Raw genomic sequence first — 19,965 nt, forward strand, 5'->3', positions numbered from 1 at the left:
AGGACAATAAGCACAAGTGTAAGTGGCACCGGAGCCACCTGACATGTGACGGCACTGTTTACACACAGGACTATATCCTCTTTGCAGGTTCTGACACAGAATTAGCTGGAAGCAGATCACAGACACCGGGAGGCTCCTGGTGTCTGTGGCGTTACACCAGCAGAGGAGCGGCAGGGGAAACATGGAGACGAGAGGTTGAAGAGAAGTTGGTGAAGGGAGACAGATGAGGAGAGAAAGCACAATGTGGAAGAAGATCAGGCAGGTGACTGACGGCAAAATGCTGCGGCTCGGCGGCGGCAACGCCAAGTGCCTGCCGGACGGAGGGGTCACCATCTTCCCTGAGGTCAGACATGTTTATTACTAGTAAATCAGTCTTCATCATCCCTGTAGATTCCCAGTATAAATAAGACATTTTGATGGAATTAAGTTTCCTTTAATGGTCAACTTTTGTGTATCGAGAGGAGTTTTTCTTACCACCGTTTAGAGTCTGACAGATTTATTGTTTGGCTGACGACACCAGCCGATATAAGCCTTTTGGACACACCTGGAAATTATTTTGTTGTTTTATGTGACAGAATAAATAACGCAGAAAAGATGTGCATTTGTTTATTTTCTTAATGACTCTTTCAAGTTCTATATAATTAGAAGTGTTTGTCTTTTCTTTATATTCATGGTTATTTATGAAGACGTTAATGGTTAAACTATTTGAAAAAAAGTAAGCCTCAATTATATTTCTTTGTCGCCTCAGGAAGGAAAACGTTTACGTGTGTAGCTAAAGCCAATTAGAGCTAATGTAAGATATAAATAAATAAATAATTGTTCCAATGAAGGGTGTTAGTTAGTTGGAAGTGGTACAAAGAGCCTGTTGCGTCTTTAGTGATGATTCAGTACATTCCACTGAAATGAGGCGCGGTCATAGAGGACCTGCTGGTTCAACCTCCACCTGGCCACAAGATGACGAAGAAGAAGAGGAAGAAGAAGAGGAGGCAGAAGAAGAAGTAGGAGGAGGGGAAGGAGGAGGAGAAGGAGAAGAGGAAGCAGAAGCAGAAGCAGAAGCAGAACAAGCGCGAGACGAAGGAGGAAAAAAAGAAGCGGAAAGAAGAAAGAAACAGAAACTAAATCTGTGACTGTTTAAGTTTTATTTTATTTTTCTATGTGTCGAATTGGTTTCCGGCTGAGAAGATGAGCGGAGGTGTGACGCAGACGCTGGGAAGAGGAGAAGATGAAAACTCCAGTAACGTGAGTAACGATACAAAGTATTACTTACTAACGATTAAAAAGTATTTTGTCTGTCTCTGTCCGGTGTAATGTAACTGTAACGTGTCTGCGTCGCTCGGGTACATGTGCTATATAAACCTGTCAGTCACTTTGACAGAGTTTCACTTCATCAGCATGTGGGGACTCTTTCATTTCATGTCAAAGTCCATCTTTCATTTTACCTGTGAAGACACAAACCTGAAACCCTACATGTTTATTAAGCCACATGTTACAGCTGCAAATGTACGTCATGTATAAATGTGACCTTTGAATCCAAAAACTACATTATAAGAAAAGTCTGCTCCACCAATCACATGGTGTCAGGATGTATGGAGTCATAGCAGTGCCATAAAGAATCTGTAAAAAAAGATTTTATGAGGAGGAACAATTCAAATAATTGATCCAATTTTGGAAATATAAAGACAATAAGTCTAAATATAGATATATTTTTTGATTTATTTGATCATTTTATTTTGTACTAGGGTAACATGATCGAGCCAAAATGGCCGGCGTTGTCTATCATAGTATGAACACATAGTGGGAGCGGCTGTATTTCATGACTCAAATGATAGTGTTTCAGAACTTGTGAAAAAGGTGAATGCAGTTGAGATGACTTGATATCCCTGATCCCCTCAAAGAGATCCAGTGATCCCAAATGGTTCATGATCTCTTATACTGACAATGTAGGTCAAAGAGAAGGTGTGACTGCACTGACATACAAGTGCAATCACTTACATCACTTTATTTATGAATCTTTATTTTTTAAGTTCACCTATTCATTGTATACATGACAATTTCACTGGCACATTAACCTGCTATTAGATACGGCAAAGAAAGGTTGAGGCTCTTTAACATTTATTAAATATTGAATTGGTATGTTGAAACAAGTCTGAACACTCTACTTCAAATTGAGTTTGGATGTTAAAATCGTTAGCTACGCCCTCCAGCCATGTTTTGGTGCTTAAAAATAATTGTTGATAAGTTGAGCCATTGTTCAGGGCTCACCTTAGTTTACTGTCCAAGTTTGAGCACTGTCTACTAAAGTCACACAGACCAGTAGTTTGCTAAAAAAAACAGGTTAAAGCAAAACACAACTGGCATTCATTAACATATGGTTGTTGTGTCTTGTCGTGATGGCCTTGTGCGCACAGGGATGCTTGCATGCATCGACAAATCACTTATTTAGTCAGACATCTGGCAGGAAGGGGAGCGTACCGCCGGTCGTGTTCGAACAAATACAGACTCGTGATGCAAAAGCCTTTTTTCTTTGATGGCAGTTTGTATTGTATTGCAACAACTGATTAGATACAAAACAGTGTCTGAGGATTTTTTTGTTGTGCATTTGGATTGTGAGGTTCCGTGAGATTTAATCATAGAAGGAGGGCACCAAGAAATGAAGTCAGATGTGTTGTTTTGTCGCTGGTTGCAGAGGAATGTGTTATTATTCTGTCAGTCCTGTCATTACACTGTAAACATGAGCGCCGGCCTCTCGTGCACTCTTGCTCGCCGTTTTCAAAACTAACTCCCTTTTTATTCCACGTAAGCACATTTAGGAGGGAAACCATTTTCTCCCTGATCTTGACAAATTGAGTTTTGGCTCATGTGTGTTGTGTCACCGTGTGAGAACAAACTGACAGGAGCAAAAACATGTAATTAAAATAGCTTTGCTGGATTATAACGTTTTTTTTTTTTTTACATGGCTGCATCAGACCGATCTGCTCTAAGTCTTTTGTGTGTGCTAGCAACACTGTTAAATGGCTTGTTTGCACTGTCAACAAAAAGATTAGCGGCTACATACAAGCAATCTGGGAAATTAAAGTGTGTTCAGTAAATACCTGCTCATATTGGAGGTTTGCTTATCAAGCACGAACAAACACGCAAAACTGAAAACAAAATCAGCGGGACACAATGTCATAACGTAGACTGTAGAGGTCAATAGACAACAAGTCTCCACCTTGTCCCAAATGAGGCCAAATTACCCCAAAGACTGTCAATCATGACATTACACCCTCTTCATGTAGTATCAAATAACATCCAACCAAAATTACCACTCAAAAATAAGGAATATTTACTGTACTTTTTAGGCTACTAACATGAGAGAAGTGGGCTTTATCATCTATACGGCAGTCAGCCACCAGGGGGCAATCAAGATGCTGTGACTTCCCTTTTGGGAAGCTGTCATGTCCTGCACCTTTATAAACCTACTAAGTGTCACACATGTGGAATATAATGGTTTTAAATAATTGTAAATTGATTAACCTTGATTTTGACTGCAGCCATTGATTGAATTATTGTTGTACTGTAAATGAATCTGCTAATTATATTCTGATATTTAAGAAATGATATAATGTGAAGTTTAACCTTTGAAATTCCAGATACCTAAACACACACAAACGCACACACACAAACACACCCACACACACACACACACACACACACACACACACACCCACACACAAACACCTTACACACACACACACACACACACACACACACACACACATAAAGAGGAATGAGGATATTTGAACTGTGGCATTTGACTTTGGTTTGCACATTTGTATTTATACAGCACACACTCACCAAGCCAGTTACTGTTATATAAAGACGCTTCATTAATCTCTCTCTTACATAAGCCACAGCACACATTCCTCACTGTCCTGCTACCTACCACTGTCACCATGGGGCAGATAACTGAGGCCGTCTTCATTCCACAGTCCTATCTGTTGGTCACAAATTCTCCTCATTTATAGATTCCCTACCTGCATGAGTGTGCCTGTGCATGTCTGTGCATGTGAATGGGACAAATAAATGTATCTTAATCTTAAAGTTTCCAGAATCACTGTTCACATGTTGCAAAAATTATTTGGTCGATACATTAAATTACGATCTATGAGTTAAAACGTACAATATGTAACTTTGGTCACTATGGGTCCCTCAATCAAAATGAAAATAACAAAAGCTAGTTAGAAGACATTGTGAAAGAGAGTGGGATGATGGGAGCTGTTGTCTTCGCCATCATTGCTCATTGAAATCTACCGAACTCGCCTCAGGTGCAAATCATGTTCACATATTTACATTACGCAGCAAATGGCAATGAATAATCGTCATCCACTTTGAGAGATGAATACAAACAGTGGATAGCAAAAAGCAGTCGACTGGCTAACAGGCTAGCAGTGTGTGTCAGGTGTCGTACTTGGTTTGCCCCGGAAATTACAGCCGAAAGTGGAAAAGCCACAGGTAAAGCAGACATGATGAATAAAAAGGCGAGTTCACAATCATAGATCTTGTCCTTTGAGACATTTTAAAGAAGAATTTTTACGTTTATTTTTTTTTTTTATGCTATGTCAAAATGTGACAGTTCAGATTCTCCTTTCTTTTTCCAGGACTGTTTTTTAATCTAATCAGGGGAAAAGGTTTCCTCCAGTTCTTTCTGTTGTTTATGAGGCGTCGCGGTCCTGCAGGTGAAGCGCAGAGCGACCCTCAGACGGGCGCTGTGTGGCTCAGCCACTGGGGAACATGTCTGGAGGGAAAGAGGGTTGGGCAGCTGGCGGAGCCTCACCCAGCCTTGTAAGGCGAGACAGCCGAGGGTTCTCACGCAGTTAGTCACACATGCACAGAGCGTCTGGATCGCAGCTGCCTGAACATCGGTGAGACGTGTCCCGCTCAGCTCCGACCGCCCAGGTAGATACAAGAGGGGTCTTTGTCAGATAGAGTGAAGGGTTTGTGGAGAGAAACGCAGGATGGTACTCTGGACTGTAGGTTTGTCTGATTTATGGTTTGTTGTGTTTGGTTGTATGATTCATTTTGGTTTGTCTTTCACCGTTGAAACACAAGAGATACTTTGATATATGGAGACAACAACACGTTTGGCTTTCTCAGGTTAACGTGAATTATGCAGACATGTCAGTACCCAGAGGTCGAGTCAAGCTGCTGCACCGGGACAGAGACAACACTGGGAAAGATCAGTTTAAAATCAGAAAAAAACGTTTAAAGCTTTTTTCAACCAGAATGAAAGAGTTAAAGAGATTTAAGGAGATGATAATAATAATAAAAAAGGATCAAATCTACTATATTTGACAAAGAGGAACCAGAATTCTTAGTCTCACCTCCCATTTGTCAGTTATACTGAGGAAAAGTGACTCATTTTCTGCTGTAGCGATGACACACACTGCAGATCATGAGAAAGAACGAGCCTGTGATGAGCGTGTGTAACAGGCAATAGGTGATGTGGATATCACCCCGGTTGTCTGTTTGTGTTTTAGGACTTATCGTTGGCAGCCTGTGTCGTTTTGGTGCCTGGTTGTAAAACGTACCTTGTTATGACAGAAGTTTAGAGATGGATGGATCTTCACACTTTGATGTCAACTCGCCGTTGGGACAGAAGATAAGACACTGATGTGCTGCTGCAAATAGTCGTCTGACATCATTCAAATGATTTATCATACGCCAATTGTCTTCTTCTAGCTTTGCTAAAATAATCATGGATACATATTTATAGCGATGTCTGGTCGATCCTCAAGTCTGTGTTGTTGTGTCTTTACAGCAGTGATATCATAAGTTGAGAGGTAATAACTGGGATTGGTTGTATTGATTGTTGGAGGTTATTCACTGAACGAGGAGACTCTGACTCTTAAGCAGAGATATCACCTCCATATCTGTAAATATGGATCAGGCTGTTCTCTTCTATACTCCTCCCTACACTCATATAATATTGAAAGCTTGTGTGCCTGATGTACTTGGTTCCTCTTAGGGCTGGGTAATAAAACAGTAGCAATAGTTGTCACAATGTCATTTTAATCAATAGCAATATGACAAAACTCCAGTATATCTCAATGTTTGTGCAATGTGTAAATACATATCGATCTTCTCCACATCGGATTTGTAAAATGTTATGTCATGGGTTTCTTATTCTCTCCTCATAAAGAAGAGTTTCAAAGCACAACCTTCAGTCAGGAGCAAAAAATCCATCTTTAAACTTAAGAGAAATAATAATGTGACATTTATCTTTATAATTATCTGCTGCACTTTACTCTGAATCACTTATCAGTCCTCCTGTGTTTCCTGTTTGCATATAACATGAACATTAAGACCGACTTCATAAATCATTAATTACACATGTTAAAGATGGAACAGTATAGATTATTTGCAGTGTCTGCATGCCGCTGAAGAAACACTCTCTTTATTCCCGGGTCTTGGTTGGATGTAGGATTTATAAATCTCACTTTCTTCAACATTGCAAGACGGTGTCTTTGTCATTTTCTCCATTTTCCCAGGAAATAATTCATAGATCTTAATGAAAGAAACGTCTAAACAAATGTATAGGGGACAGATGTCTATGAGTGTGTGAAACTTGGTGCAGCTCGATTTAAAGTAAGCAGACTGTATGGCCTTGGCTGAGGTATGTGCTCTTATGAGTTTGTCACTGTGAAGAGTAGCTGTGGTTTCCTTGTTTTAATTAAGTGGTAGTCTTTGTGCAGTGTTGTGAAAGACTTCACGAGAATTGAACGGGGAGTTGTTTTCTTTGATCTTATCGATCTGATAAGAATCTAACTTCGATTGAAGCCTTGAAGGAAGAAAACTCCTGAACACATCGATTACTTTTGTTGATATGATCTTCAAAGCTATTTAAGCTATTCAAAGCTATGTTTCTCTTCCTCTTCGATTGGAAATTCAGTGGACATGTTAATCAAGCGTTACCTGAGCTGCACGCACAGGCCTCCGCTCTCAGACACCTCAACACTCAAGGCAGATATGTATTACACTGTAAATGCTTTGAACAGATGAAAGGGCTGATTCCATTATACTCCATGAAAAAGCATAAGTTTGCACATGCCCATTCTGGAGTCCTGTAATGACACCTAATGATCACCTTACATGGGAGCAGTCGTAAATCAATCTTGGTTTATTTAATAACCCTTTGTTGAGGATGTCTCAATATTGTTGTGATGAAGTTGTCTCCAATACACACAGTCCATGCAGCCAGTGATTTTCAAGCAGTGACGCATCACACCTCTTGGTTTTCTGGAATTTGGAGACGTGATGGTTATACAGAGTGTTTGTTTTGGTGTTAAGCTCCCAGGGTTTGCACCGTCCCTTTGTAACCTGCTGGAAATAATCTACAGGTTTTTAATAAATACTGCTGCACACGGTCTTTCTTATGATGAAACATTTCGGTGCTAGAACAAGACCGTTTTTGCCTAAACGTCCCAAATGAATATATTGCTGAGAGCGAGACGGTCTGTGGGAGTTTTGATCCACTTACCTGGGAAAAGGATTTTATATTTACCAGATGCTGTGGAAAGTAGGAGTTTCCAGGGGGAGGATGGAAAATCCTCAACTCCTTAAATTGTGCTAGTTTCCCAGACCCCTGCTCAAACATTACATGCCCAAAATGCATAGAGTATATATATCTACTGAGAATGAGGAATGAATAAAATGTGAACCGGTAACTTATTATTGATCTATTTATATTGCGAAATGAAAACATGTTGGTTCCAGAGTAACGCGTTTAGTGGGGCAGGAGAACATTGTGTATTCGTGCATAGTTTGCCCCCCCACCCCTGGGTGTGTCTCTGTACCATCCTCTCCCCTGTGTCTCTGAGGGAGAGAAGCCCTGGAGCTGTCACTCCCTCAGACCTCAGAGTGAAACACCGGCCTTCGTGCAGCCGCCCCGGCTCTGATGGTTTTTTCAAACAACGCAATTACACACAAAGAACTGCCAATCACACGCTGAAGCATTTATCCTGTGTTTGAACTGGTTGCTTACGTACGAAGCTAAATATATTCACCACACAGGTAGCCCTGCTTTGTTCTTCTACGTCTGTGCGACTTGTTCACACCGATCGAGAACAGTTTCCACTCATTGGCTCGAAGGTTTATTTAATGTGTGGTATGCACACACACAAAGTAACTAAAAAGGATTTTACAATCTATAAATTACTGCATATCTCTTTCTCATTTGATAAGAATACTACATATATATATATAGAGGAGATGACTTTACCACGCATAGAGTTTTATGCAACCACTATCGTTTTGGGCATTAAGACTCTGTTGATAGGACAATCTGCACCCTCTTGTCTACAAGTGTGTGGTTTACTGCAACCTCATGTAATCATACAAACAATACCATTATAAGTAATGACAATGGGAATCGGAATACAGAACTCCGGTATTGGTCTTTGCAAATTCGAGTATTAGAATGGGAACACCAATCTGGTGCAGCTCCAGTTTTATTGATAAGCGTCTTAATTTAAATCAGAGCTTTGCTGTCGTACAGTTCACTGTGGAGATTTATTACTGTGTCGTCGTCTTCAGCCTTCAGACTGACAGCAGTCTTTGGAATGTCGAGAACGCCTCGTTGTCATCCCTGCACCGTCCCCACATGTCATTCACACAGGCAGCAATTAAAGGTGTGTAACATGACTTAATGAGGAGTACAGTGTGACACCGTGTGAACAGCATCACAACGGGTTGCTGCAGTTCAGTCGGCCACGTTACATATCACGTACAGGTGATATGTAAACATGGGATGTTATGGTGTTAAAGTGCGTGGATGTAAGTTGTAATGCTGGTTTAATTGATAAGACAAAGTCGAGTCATGATGTCCTTCAGCAGGCTTTAACAACATCTGTCTCTGGTACATCTTTTATGTAGCGTGTAAGAGTCACACCTGCCTGTCAAGCTTGTTAAAATACCTCTCTGGTGGAAAATGTGAAGCTCGTCCCGGAAAATATAATTTTATTATGGGTGAAGCTTCAGCTGCCAGTGGTTTGACACATCGACGCAACTGTAAACACATAGTGTTCTCCTCTCACATCTATAGTCAACGGGAGAAAAACAAACCAGCATGCAACAGGGTGTCACTAAGACATCTTAAGCTTATCCTCTAAGTAGTCACTCATATGATGAACTGTCTGTGAGTCTGAAGCTGATTTTAACTTTGGTTTTACTTGTAACACAAATTACTTGTGTGCTTCTTCGTCGGTATATATTTTTAAGTGTTTGTTGTTATTTGTCTTTCACTGAGGATTCCCACCAAGTCCCACTTAACTACAGACTAACACAAAAAAATGAAATCAGCAAAGAAGTAAAAATAACTTTTGTCTTAGCTGTTAAATAATGATCCGTTTGTGCAGCTTCACCTTTGGTCTGATTTCTAGATGAGTCTAGAACAAACACCCACACAATGTTTAATGAAAGCCCCTTATGACAGAAACCACAGGAGCAGGACAAAGGGATCCGCACCAAATAATGACTGATAATAGCAGTTGAGTTTTATAACATACATTCGTTACATACAGTATGTTCCATGTACAGTACATACAAAGACACACTGGTTACATAACTCACATGCACCTGGACTATTGTCCACCTGAAGTTGAGTTTGAGCCAAACATTTGTTTTCTTTGCACGTTCAAGAGAAAAGACACACACAACTGAATGGGCGTTGTCTCTTGATTTGTAGTATTTGCTGTGGGATGCGCACTTTGTACTTTTGTACTTTTGTTATGTAAGAAAACTTTACATTCAAAAAGGGCCAGGTGGGTTGAGTACTAAACTATACATGTCTATGCAAGTTGTTGTGATAATATCTACTAAATGATTCATTTATCACTGATACAATAGTCTGAATAAGTAAACTGTACAGAAAGTTCTTCCATGTGTTATATCTTTGTTTATGACATTAGACAAAACTCAGTGGACGATCTGAAGACGTTCCATCTCAATTAAGTTCTGCAGCATTAATCAGATTAGATGAATTAGCTCAAAGCCCAAAGTCAATAAACTGATTTATTTAGTCTGCTTGTTATTAAGAAAACAGAAATGTCCTGAAGTGAAGGATGAACAGTGTACAATTAGAATTAAAGGAGCTATAGACAAGTCAGAGGGCCACAGAGTGAATGAGTCATCATCATCTGTATTTATAGAACAGAATAAAATATAAAAGATATAACTACACAATGGCCTATAATAGGAGAGTATAAGAGAGATGGATGCAGCAGACTAGATTAAAAAAACATGCACATGGAACAATATACATGCATCTATATACAGAATAGAGTTTGTATGTGTTGTTTTAAAAGTTATGAAAACATGAGACACAATTACACGATTAGTTTTTGTTGTCAAAGCGACAGAGTTGGTTTGAGAGTGACTCATTCGTCGATGATGTTTTTTCGATATTTCTGGCCTCTGCTGGACTGTTTTCATTTTCTCCAGTGAGTCTTGTAGTGTTTGGTCATAATCACCAGACTGGGTCCTGTGGTTTCAGTGGAAATGTCTCCTCAGCGTTGGTTGCTATGGTTTCCCAGCGTAACTCCTGAGGCGTCCACAGAGGAACTTCAGTGTGGAGAAGTTTTATGGCCCAAAAGAGTCCCCCCCCCCCCTCCCTATGTCCCCTGCTCCGCCCTCTTTGTTATTGGTGACTTTCTCTTCAGGCTCCCTCGTCTTTCTCGAACATTGGTTGTTTTTCCCGTAAACTCCCCCACCCCCCCGCCCCCTCTCTGTTCCATTTACTCATCTAGTTTCTCTTATCCTCTCATCTTTCACTTCAGGACCGATGCAGGCGGCTTAGACTCACTCTACAAGATCAGCATCAGTCCGGCTGCACCCAGCAGAGGCTCGGGAACAAGGTACGAGATGAAAAGAGGGGAAGCAACTTTTTTCTCATTGTTTTATTCTGAGCTAAAAGAAGAAGAGTGGAGGGTGGAACCTTTTCTGAACTTCTCTCTTTGTTCCTGAATGAAGGAGAGCAGCATAGCAGTAGTGCTGCCACAGAAACTAGAAGCGCTGGAAGAAACGAGTGAGCCCATCACTCCCACTGAAGAAAAAGTTGAAGTCATAAAGGTATTTGAGCATGTTTGCCTTTTTTTTTGTGTAGTTGTGTGTGAACCCTTTCACGTTAATCCGAACTAAACTGTAACTCCCTGTGTTGTCTCGCGTGCTCTCATCGATGTGCTTCCTAGTTTTACCTTGAATCCTGTCCAAGGAAGGCAGAGAGCGTCAGGATGCTCACGGACGAGGTGTCGCAGATTCAGGAGGTCAGTGTGTGACGGGCGGAGCTGGGAAATCCCTCCTGTAACCGTAATTAGACGATGAGTCAACATTCAGCCAAGTGTGGAGAGACTCTGTGTGTGTGTGTTTGTTTTAGGATTATTTTTCAAATGTGGGTTGAATAAGGGAAAGGACACAGTGATGTTTCTGCCGCTCACACGCGTTGTTTCAATGCGTGTGTGTGTTTTTGTTTCTAGGTGAGGTACTGTCTGAAGTCTCTGAGAGAGCAGATGGCGGCCAGGCAGAACAGCAACAACAACAAGGTAAACACCTTCTGCATCCGTGGGAGAGAAGTTTGACTTTCAGGGTGCTGCTCAAACTGTAGGTGATTAACCGAATATGTCCTCTTCTCCAATGTCAGAACTTTCTGCTTTTATCTAGAATTTAAATTTAATTAAATTCTTGAGGCTTCTGCATGTGGCGGATAAAGATCCTCTTGTAATCTGTCTGGCATCTGACGTGTCTCTTCCTGCTTTGAGCTCTCAGCCACCGTAGCATTTGCACATTTCATAAAAGAAGAAACCCGTGACTAACGCCACTAACCAGCCGCTGCTCTCTTCTTCAGTGTCCCGCCAATGGCTTCAGGGTCAATCTGCCCAGCAGCCAACCGGCCGTCCCCAACAGCAACACTGTTGTCATTGCACCTAACGCTCATGTAAGCTCATCACAACTCTGCTCTTTCTCTAACGTCCTCAGAAAAGTGTTGCTGTGGTTTTTAAGATGTGTTTATTCGTCGGTTTCGTGTGAATGAAACCATGAGAAAGTCATTTCAGCTCAAAACAAGCTTTGCTGCATTCAAATGTGTGTTGAAGTGACAAATACAGCAGATAAAGACACGTCTGGCCCTCCAGCCAACTCCTCAGAGCTGGGTGCTAGACTCTCTGAAGATGATAACAAAGTGCAAAAAGCTCACTGACACTCTAATAGCCCATGCACGCACACACACACACACACACACACACACACACACACACACGATATCGTATTTCCTCGTGCACTTTTCTCGACTCTGTACATCTCCTGTAACACAACACCATTATCTGCAAGGAGAAAGTGTTGTAGCAGGGAGTGAGTATATGACACATACTGACCTGAATGTGTCATATTTAAGTAAACTCGGGTGACTTTACGCTGCCCTACTTTCTAAATAGATTATTCCAGATTGCAACTTGTGCTTTTTGTTTACGAGAAGTATTTTGACCACCTCAAGCAGAGCCTGGAGATTAAAGATTACCTCTCCGCTGTTTAACAGACGTCTGGTAAATGCTTATGTTACCTCGGGCTTGACCAAACAGCCTTTTAAACACATCGCCGGCCTCGCCTCTAGCTGTTTGTTAGCACCTGCCGTGCCCTCAGGTTCAAGTGGTTTGCCTGGATAAGCCTAATTGAGTGCGTCACTTTCTGTCCGCCCGTTCTCTCAGGTCGCAGATAACCAGGAGGAGAGTGTGAAGCTGAGGGAGGTGACCAAGCGTCTGTATACGCAGCTGAAGGAGATGGAGAAGAGGCACCAGGAGGAGAGGGAGCAGCTGCAGGTCTGGCTCACGAGTAACATGACTCGATTTCCTGTCGGCAGCGATGAGTCACTTCTCTGCTGCTGCTCTCTCCTTCTTTATTCTTCCTCATTATCTCTCAGTGTCATCTCAGGATTCATCCTCCTTCCTCCTGTGCCCCTGTGTTTGGGTCTTTGCTCTGCTGTACATTAGCGTGTCAGGTCATGAAGGGACACAGTCTAACAATTAACCACAGGCTGATCTGTCGTGTGCTGCAGCGATGGCCTTGTTCACAACCCTTATTGTTATTGTTACATTTATTTAACCATTTTATTTTAACCTTTAACTCAAATTAACTTATGTTGTCGATCTTAAATTCATTATTCTTAGCTAAATTTTCTTCTAAAATTTGTTTGGGATTTTCAGGGGGTGTTACTTAAGCTGTGTCTCCACTATCCACAATTATTTATATATTTTTTTAGCTTTGAGCAGCTTCTCCATATTTTTATATTTGCACACTGACTATTTTTAGTAGTCTTTACTTTATTTTAGTCCTTTTCCAGTGTGATATTATGGTATTAATGTACTTTTTTTTGCTTAAAATTAGTATCTATGCCTCACCTCATGTACTAATAAGGAACAATACGTTTTAAGTTGTCTTGCCCCCCCCAAAAAAAACGTTCTACTGCGCTCCATTCCAGCTTAATAGTGTGTCTATCATGACTTAATCCCTCCTCACACTCTGGTTTCCCTCACAGGCCGAGTGCAGTGAGCACAACACTCGTCTGGCCGAGCAGTCGGAGCGGCTGCGGAAGGCAGAGGAGCAGTCGGAGGAGAGAGGGCTGCAGGTGGAGGAGCTGCAGCGGCTGCTGGCAGGCATGGAGAACGAGAGCGGCGTACTCAAAGACAAGATGGCAGCCGGGGAGCTGGAGCTGCTGCAGCTGAGAGCGAGCAGGGAGGAAGGGGAGGAGAGGGAGCAGAGGTGAGATGGAGAACACACAGAACCTAAAACCTAAAAGTTTTTATGCTGTTATTTGATTCACTATTAGTTTCATCATGTGCCAACTTAAATAAAGAGGAATTCACATTTTATCTAATATGAAAATAAATACAAATAACGTGCCTTCATCTAGTGAAGATTACAAAATAATATTTGATAAATTGTTATTAGTTTGAGAGATGACCCTCATACGATCTTTGTGTTTGCAGGTGTGCTGAGCTGGAGAAGCAGTTGGCCAACCTAAAGGAAAAACTCCACCATCTTGACGACATGTTGAAGAGTCAGCAGAGGAAGGTCCGCCACATGATCGAACAGGTCTGTATGCAAGGTGCACACAGACACACACAGACACACACAATGCAAGCGATGTCTATTTCGCCCACAAACACACACAGGAAGCCATTAATGAGGATATTAGATTTAGAGGAGGCGGACACAAAGAGCCTTATTGATTGGAGGGAGTGGAGCCGAGCGGATATGTGTGGTGGGACTAAACATTAAGTGATGCTGCGTCTGCGCCTGTTGGACGAGGCGGTTTCTCCAGAGTACCTCATTTTGTCTGTTGTGTCTGTGATTCAGCTGCAGAACTCTCGGACCGTCATCCAGGAGAGAGATCGAGTCATCAGGGACCTGGAGGAGAAGGTGGCTTTCCTGGAAGCTGAGGTCTGGAGCCGGCAATATCCCTGCGTTCATTAAATAATCTAGAAATAAATCCACTAAAGGGTCGTTCCCACTTAGACATCTTTACTGTCACTGAGCCTCAGTATTGACTGTGTCTCGTAGAGCTTATTCCCTTGTGCTATAGACGTCTGTTGTTTTCAAAAAGCTTTCCCAGAAGCACCAGTGAGCGACACTGTGCTGTTACCTCATCGTGATATACACAAGCACAAATCAAATATGGGTTATGCACTGTTTACTTATTTTTGGTGAATCCCTTTTTTTTATATTTTGGCCTGTTTGATCATGTATTCATATGTATTCATTAGACACAGATAAGCCTTCGGGGCTGAAACCCACACAGGATGGGAATGTCAGAAAGCACTGAGCGGCAGATTAAAACTTTGTTTGATTTGTTCTTTTCGTGCAAATCGTTGAAAAATAGGAAAATATAGAATAATAGAAGTCTTATCCTTTAAACTTTAACCTTGACACTTTGCCAAATACGTTGAAGGCTAAAATTAATTTAAAACCCCCCATTACACACTTTAATGTATATTACCCTGTTCTCATTGCAGAACAGAGAAATGCATGACCACATGGAGTATTTCCTGGCCGGCCAGAACCCTCCTCCCCTGACGCCCACTGAGAACAAGCCAGAGATCGTCTACAGGTGACCTGAGAAGATCTCTGTCTCTACTGCTCATGCTTTCATTACATGTCCGAGTGCACCTCATAACATGAACTTTTTATTTGTCATCCCCCTCTGTGCAGTAAAACCCTCACACCAACATCACCGAACAACAAACCCATGCCATTCATCAAGGTCATTGAGATCAAGTCCTGAATGAAGGGTCCACTAAAGGAATGATTGGAAGTAAAAACTAAAATGTATATATATATATATATATATATATTCAACCACCTTCCAGTACACAAAACAAGGTTTGCATGGATATAAAAAAAGATTAAACAGATCTCAGGTTGACGAAGGAAGAGCTTCCTCAGAGTCAAACTGAATCCAAACAGGTTAAGTATGAATTCGACCTGGGATCCAAACACAGGAGAAACCTTAAACAGGAGCAGGAGCAGGAGCAGGAGCAGGAGCAGGAGCAGAGCTGAACTTCTGAACTTTTACTGCACATAGACGCACGTCTGAGCAGCGTGTTCCGTGTCAGAGTCTTCAGGAGTCAGTGGCAGCTGCAGGAGTTCGTAAAGTTTCCCTGTGTTGTCAAGTTTTCAACCTTAACTTCTCTCGCACCAAGATTCTTATTTACGATGTTTCAACAGGTCAGTGTAAAGGGTGGGTTTAGATTATTACTTTATTCTAACATTATTATTGTTATCAGTTGTTGTATTGTTCATGTCTCTGTTACACACATGTACAAATAGTCAGGTTGTGTTGAATCTTCTCAGCACTTCTTCGTCCAAGGCCTCGTCGACCACGTTCCTCAGCGTCGGGGTTCAGGGTCACGTTCCTCAGTGCTTTGCACCACGTTGCCAATGAGCAGACATGCACTTGGTCGTGATTTACGTTTTACTCACTCTCAGGTGAGACAAGAGGAAATTAATCATTTTATTTTTGACATCTTTATTATACTTAGAAAAGAGTTAGCAGAGGCTACATGTAGAGACAGCAGGGAGTTGATGTTACAACTTTAATTCTGATCTTTGCTGCCAAGTGCTGCCTCAGCAGCTGTTTGATCCTGTTTGTGCTAAAAGGTTTATTTAATTATTATTATTAATAATATTATTAACAACAATAACTGATCTTACCTGTTGACACAGTATGGACCTTGTTTCTCTGTAAAATACTTTATGCTGTAGTAGAGAATGAGCATTTTTATAAACCAAATAACCTTTCACTGTGAACCTTGTAGATAGATACACTTTAGTTCCGACTGTGTTTTATTGTAGATGTTGTTCGTTTTTATTTAAATATAATAAATGGCCTGGTTTATCAAAACTCATCTGTGAAGTTTTCCTTGTATCCATAACATTCTACTGCCACCTAGTGGAGATATTAAGGACTGTGAATGTAAAGAAGTGTATTTAAGATGTTTTGTTTTTTTTATCTCAAACCACAAAGTAAACAACCTCACATAAATACAAAAATCACACAGTATCAATTAAATACCCGTCCATATATATATCTTACATGTCCAAAAACACAACAAATGGTACATTCATTTTTTACAGTTGGGCTGTTGATGAAAAATACAAATACAAATGAATCCAGGTGATTTGTATTTTCTACAAAAGTGACAATGAAAATCTTGCCATGTGAGCTACAATCATGTTTGTCCTCTGCACACACTCATCAGTTCCAAAATAAAAGACTTTGGTGTAACGCGTGCATCATCACAATGAGAGGAAGTAAATCTTGTGACTGCAAGATTTGAACAATTGTTTGACTTGACATATTTTTCTGAAAAAAGTATTTTTGTCGTTCAGACCTCATTGTAGGATTGTGGGGAAGCTTTGAAAATACCACAGCTCACTTTTAAAACTAAAGTTAGAGTCTGTTCCCAGTACTTGCTTCCCAGTAGGCTGTGTCACCATTGAGCTCACACACCACACCAGCGTGTCTCACAACGTGCTCTCCAGCGTGTTGTAATTGTCTTTGAAGCTTTTGAGCTCCAGGAAGTGTTTGGGCCTCTTGCTGCGCTGGCCGGTGGAGGGCAGGTAGGTGACCTGGATGGTGGAGGGGGTGCTGCGAACGGGAGACCCCGTCAGGTCCTTGGCTGCCGACTGGTGATGCTGGTCCAGACTGGTGGTGCTGGAATAGGCCTTCACCCTGTGGGCAGAGAGAGACACACATAGGAATGTTAACTCTGGAAAATGGATACGACAGCCTGGAGCTAACTTTTTAAATGTAAGAAATCCCATCATAAGATACATTTAAAAAATCTTCACAATTTAACTAAAACCCCCTTTATGTTAGGATAAACGACTTGATGACATTTGACAACAAAATCCTATCACTTGAATTTTCACACAAGTTAAAACCCTGGAGGTAATAGCCTGCAGCACGCCTTGCCCTGTCAGTGAGCGCAGTGGAGACCCAACATATGTTAAAACAACCTAAACAATATCAAGTCTGAAGCGGCACTCACACATCCGTGAGTTCGTCAAGAGCCTGCTGGTATTCCAGAAACTCGGCTTCCCCAAACACCTGGAACGCAGAGGGGAGGTCAAATCAGTAAAATGTTACAACAGCTAATGAAATAACTTGAAGGTGGCATGTTATGTTTTGCTATTTTACATGTGGTTCACCAAGAATCCAATTTAATAAGTGTAGGGGCGTAGATGCCCATTATAAAGGGAAGTTATGCTGGAATGTGCACAAACTTTCTGCAAAAAATCCCTTAATGCATTTAATAGATAGAACAATTAGCTTTGTTCAACTCAAATAGATGATACGCGTCTGTAACCTCAGGTCACGACTCACTGCTGAGTAAAATACGTCTATTACCCGGACTTCAGTTAAAGATTAACAAGTGAGAACCGGTCCCAAAAAAAACCTGGACACACCCCAGTTCCGTGGCGAGCGCTGTCGTAGCCCTCGAGCAGGCGGTCGATCAGCGCGCTGTGGCTGCTCTTTATCAGAGAGTGGGAGTTGCGCAGCTCCAGCAGCCAGCTCCTGAAGTTGCGTCCTGTAAACGCACTGGGACTGCGGCTTATCTCCTGCAGAGGAATTCCTGAGAAAATCCAGACAGGAAGGAACAAGAAGAGAAGGTTAGAAATTGCGATATATCATTTCGACAAAAGGAAGAGGAGAAAGTACAGGTTTGAGATTGTTATTGAAGAAAGGTGATTTGAAACTGCAAGAGGACATGAGAGATGTGGATTTTAATGAGTGAGTGTGAGAATGATCTAATCAGCTGCAAGCATCAATAGGTTTGAACAGGTTTACCTGAGTCACGGATGGCATCCAGCGCTTTCATTCTGAACAGGTAGTTGTAGCAGCCTGTGAAATCGAAAAAAAACAGGTTTTTGGGGGCTTTTGTTACACAAAATGGACAATATTCAAACGCAGAGAGGTTTAATACGTGAAGATGAGATATGACTCACTGATCTGTAATCCCTGCTTCAGTCTGTCATCTTCTTCCGACAGGAGACGAGGCTCGAAGCAGATCTCCTGCACTTTGGAGAGCCTGGAGTCGATCTTCTCCTTCAGACCCTGTAGATCAGTTTAATCACAATAAACACACACACACACACACACACTCGTGATCTGTGGCATCAGCAGTGGATGATGTGTAGTTGACAGCACAGGGAGGACACCCGCTTTACCTTGGGTGCGTTGTGGCCGATGGGTGCGTGGGGTCCCCGCCGGGATCTCATTGCAAACCGCATGATTTGCCTCTTGACGAAGATAAACAACAACACAAACACCTGTAGACACACAATGACAGCACAGGGTGATTAGGGTAACGCCGTTGCATGAGCGCTTAGCAGCTAGCAGCCAGTACCCAGCATCTTACCAGACTTCCATAGGCCATGACCAAAACGACATTAACCCCCGAGAGAGGGGCCGACTCGGCCATGTTGGCTGTCAGTGTGTTCACTTCATCCACAGGTCGATGAGCTCGCTAGCAAACACGCTCAACGCTGTGCTGCTCGGTTAGCCTCGTAGCTAACAGTCGGTTCATTTTAATAATACACTTCCTGTAGCGCAGAAGAGACGCTGTTGTTCCCACCGCAGCTTTGAGAGGATTGTCTTAAACAGATAAATAACTACGCGGTGACTGGACTAATGTTCCTGTTCACGCTCGTCGACATCTTGCGTGAAATTACGCAGTTTAGCTTGTGCTAGCTCCGAGAGTAACGACAGTTGCAGCTCATTTACGACGGTCCACATTACCGTAATAACAGTGCAGGGACCAGTCCTGTCTATCAACCTGCCTGGAGTTTATTTTCATTCTGTGTTGTGCTCCACGGTTGTGGAATATTTCATCTACAATAACCTCTTATCATTTCTATAAATATTCTTGAATTTATACTTTTTACATATTGTACAAAACTGGATATACACAAAGTGAAGGGTCATTTTTATTGAGATGTTTCTTATTGGATATAAAACTGTTGCCTATTGAAACAGAACTTTAAAACAACAGTTTTCTATATAATAACTAATTAGAATCAGTGGTAATACATTTTGACATTATTATAATAAATATGTTTATAATTCTTATAAATATCTATTACTTTTCATATGTATATCTCTTTTATGTAGCTATGCCATTTTACTTTATAAGTAGAATAAATATATACATATCAAATATATACATATCAAGCATCCATGTATACCTATATTTGTTTATACACTTGTCTTTATAAAATACAACTACATTTCTCTAGTATTTACACAATTCCTTTATAGAGTCCAGCTCACAGGTATTGTTCTGTATATATATATATATATATATGATTATTTTTCTTTCCACTGTTTGATTGCATCCGTTTTTCTGAATTTCTTTCTCGTGTTTTGTAACAAGCAAG

General features: G+C 41.4%; 2 protein-coding genes across 3 annotated transcripts; one reads left to right on the forward strand and one right to left on the reverse strand.

The window, feature by feature from the left end:
• The first annotated feature begins 146 nt into the window (after positions 1 to 146).
• tuft1b (tuftelin 1b) lies at positions 147 to 16,430 on the forward strand. Of its 2 annotated transcripts, XM_062410069.1 has the most exons (13): positions 147 to 343; positions 1,183 to 1,239; positions 10,815 to 10,892; positions 11,008 to 11,106; positions 11,226 to 11,300; positions 11,511 to 11,576; positions 11,879 to 11,968; positions 12,735 to 12,845; positions 13,562 to 13,785; positions 14,013 to 14,118; positions 14,383 to 14,466; positions 15,039 to 15,133; positions 15,235 to 16,430. In XM_062410069.1, exons 1-13 carry the CDS (start codon positions 224 to 226, stop codon positions 15,305 to 15,307), a joined length of 1,278 nt encoding a protein of 425 aa, XP_062266053.1. In that variant the 5' UTR covers positions 147 to 223; the 3' UTR covers positions 15,308 to 16,430. The 2 variants fall into 2 exon arrangements, with proteins under 2 accessions (XP_062266053.1, XP_062266054.1); XM_062410070.1 differs by lacking the exon at positions 11,879 to 11,968.
• A 77-nt stretch (positions 16,431 to 16,507) lies between these two features.
• Positions 16,508 to 19,320, reverse strand: LOC133972554 (protein C1orf43 homolog). The gene is made up of 7 exons (XM_062410072.1): positions 18,948 to 19,320; positions 18,757 to 18,858; positions 18,535 to 18,643; positions 18,377 to 18,430; positions 17,995 to 18,161; positions 17,577 to 17,635; positions 16,508 to 17,257 (listed from the first exon to the last, which is right to left on the reverse strand). The coding sequence occupies exons 1-7, from the start codon at positions 19,008 to 19,010 to the stop codon at positions 17,050 to 17,052; spliced, it is 762 nt and encodes a 253-aa protein (XP_062266056.1). The 5' UTR covers positions 19,011 to 19,320; the 3' UTR covers positions 16,508 to 17,049.
• Between the last annotated feature and the right edge of the window lie 645 nt (positions 19,321 to 19,965).

The sequence above is a fragment of the Platichthys flesus genome, chromosome 17 (genome assembly GCF_949316205.1).
Source record: "Platichthys flesus chromosome 17, fPlaFle2.1, whole genome shotgun sequence".
NCBI classification, from domain to species: Eukaryota; Metazoa; Chordata; class Actinopteri; order Pleuronectiformes; family Pleuronectidae; genus Platichthys; species Platichthys flesus.

What these genes read in the sequence shown, in the direction of transcription:
- tuft1b (XM_062410069.1), top strand. Translation starts at nt 224, where the DNA reads ATGAGGAGAGAAAGCACAATGTGGAAGAAGATCAGGCAGGTGACTGAC. An exon ending in AGGTGTCGCAGATTCAGGAG is followed by an intron (nt 11,301 to 11,510) that starts GTCAGTGTGTGA and finishes TTTTGTTTCTAG; the next exon opens with GTGAGGTACTGTCTGAAGTC. An exon ending in AAGCCAGAGATCGTCTACAG is followed by an intron (nt 15,134 to 15,234) that starts GTGACCTGAGAA and finishes CCCTCTGTGCAG; the next exon opens with TAAAACCCTCACACCAACAT.
- LOC133972554 (XM_062410072.1), bottom strand. Translation starts at nt 19,010, where the DNA reads ATGGCCGAGTCGGCCCCTCTCTCGGGGGTTAATGTCGTTTTGGTCATG. An exon ending in GAAGCAGGGATTACAGATCA is followed by an intron (nt 18,431 to 18,534) that starts GTGAGTCATATC and finishes TCGATTTCACAG; the next exon opens with GCTGCTACAACTACCTGTTC. An exon ending in GGATGCCATCCGTGACTCAG is followed by an intron (nt 18,162 to 18,376) that starts GTAAACCTGTTC and finishes GGATTTTCTCAG; the next exon opens with GAATTCCTCTGCAGGAGATA.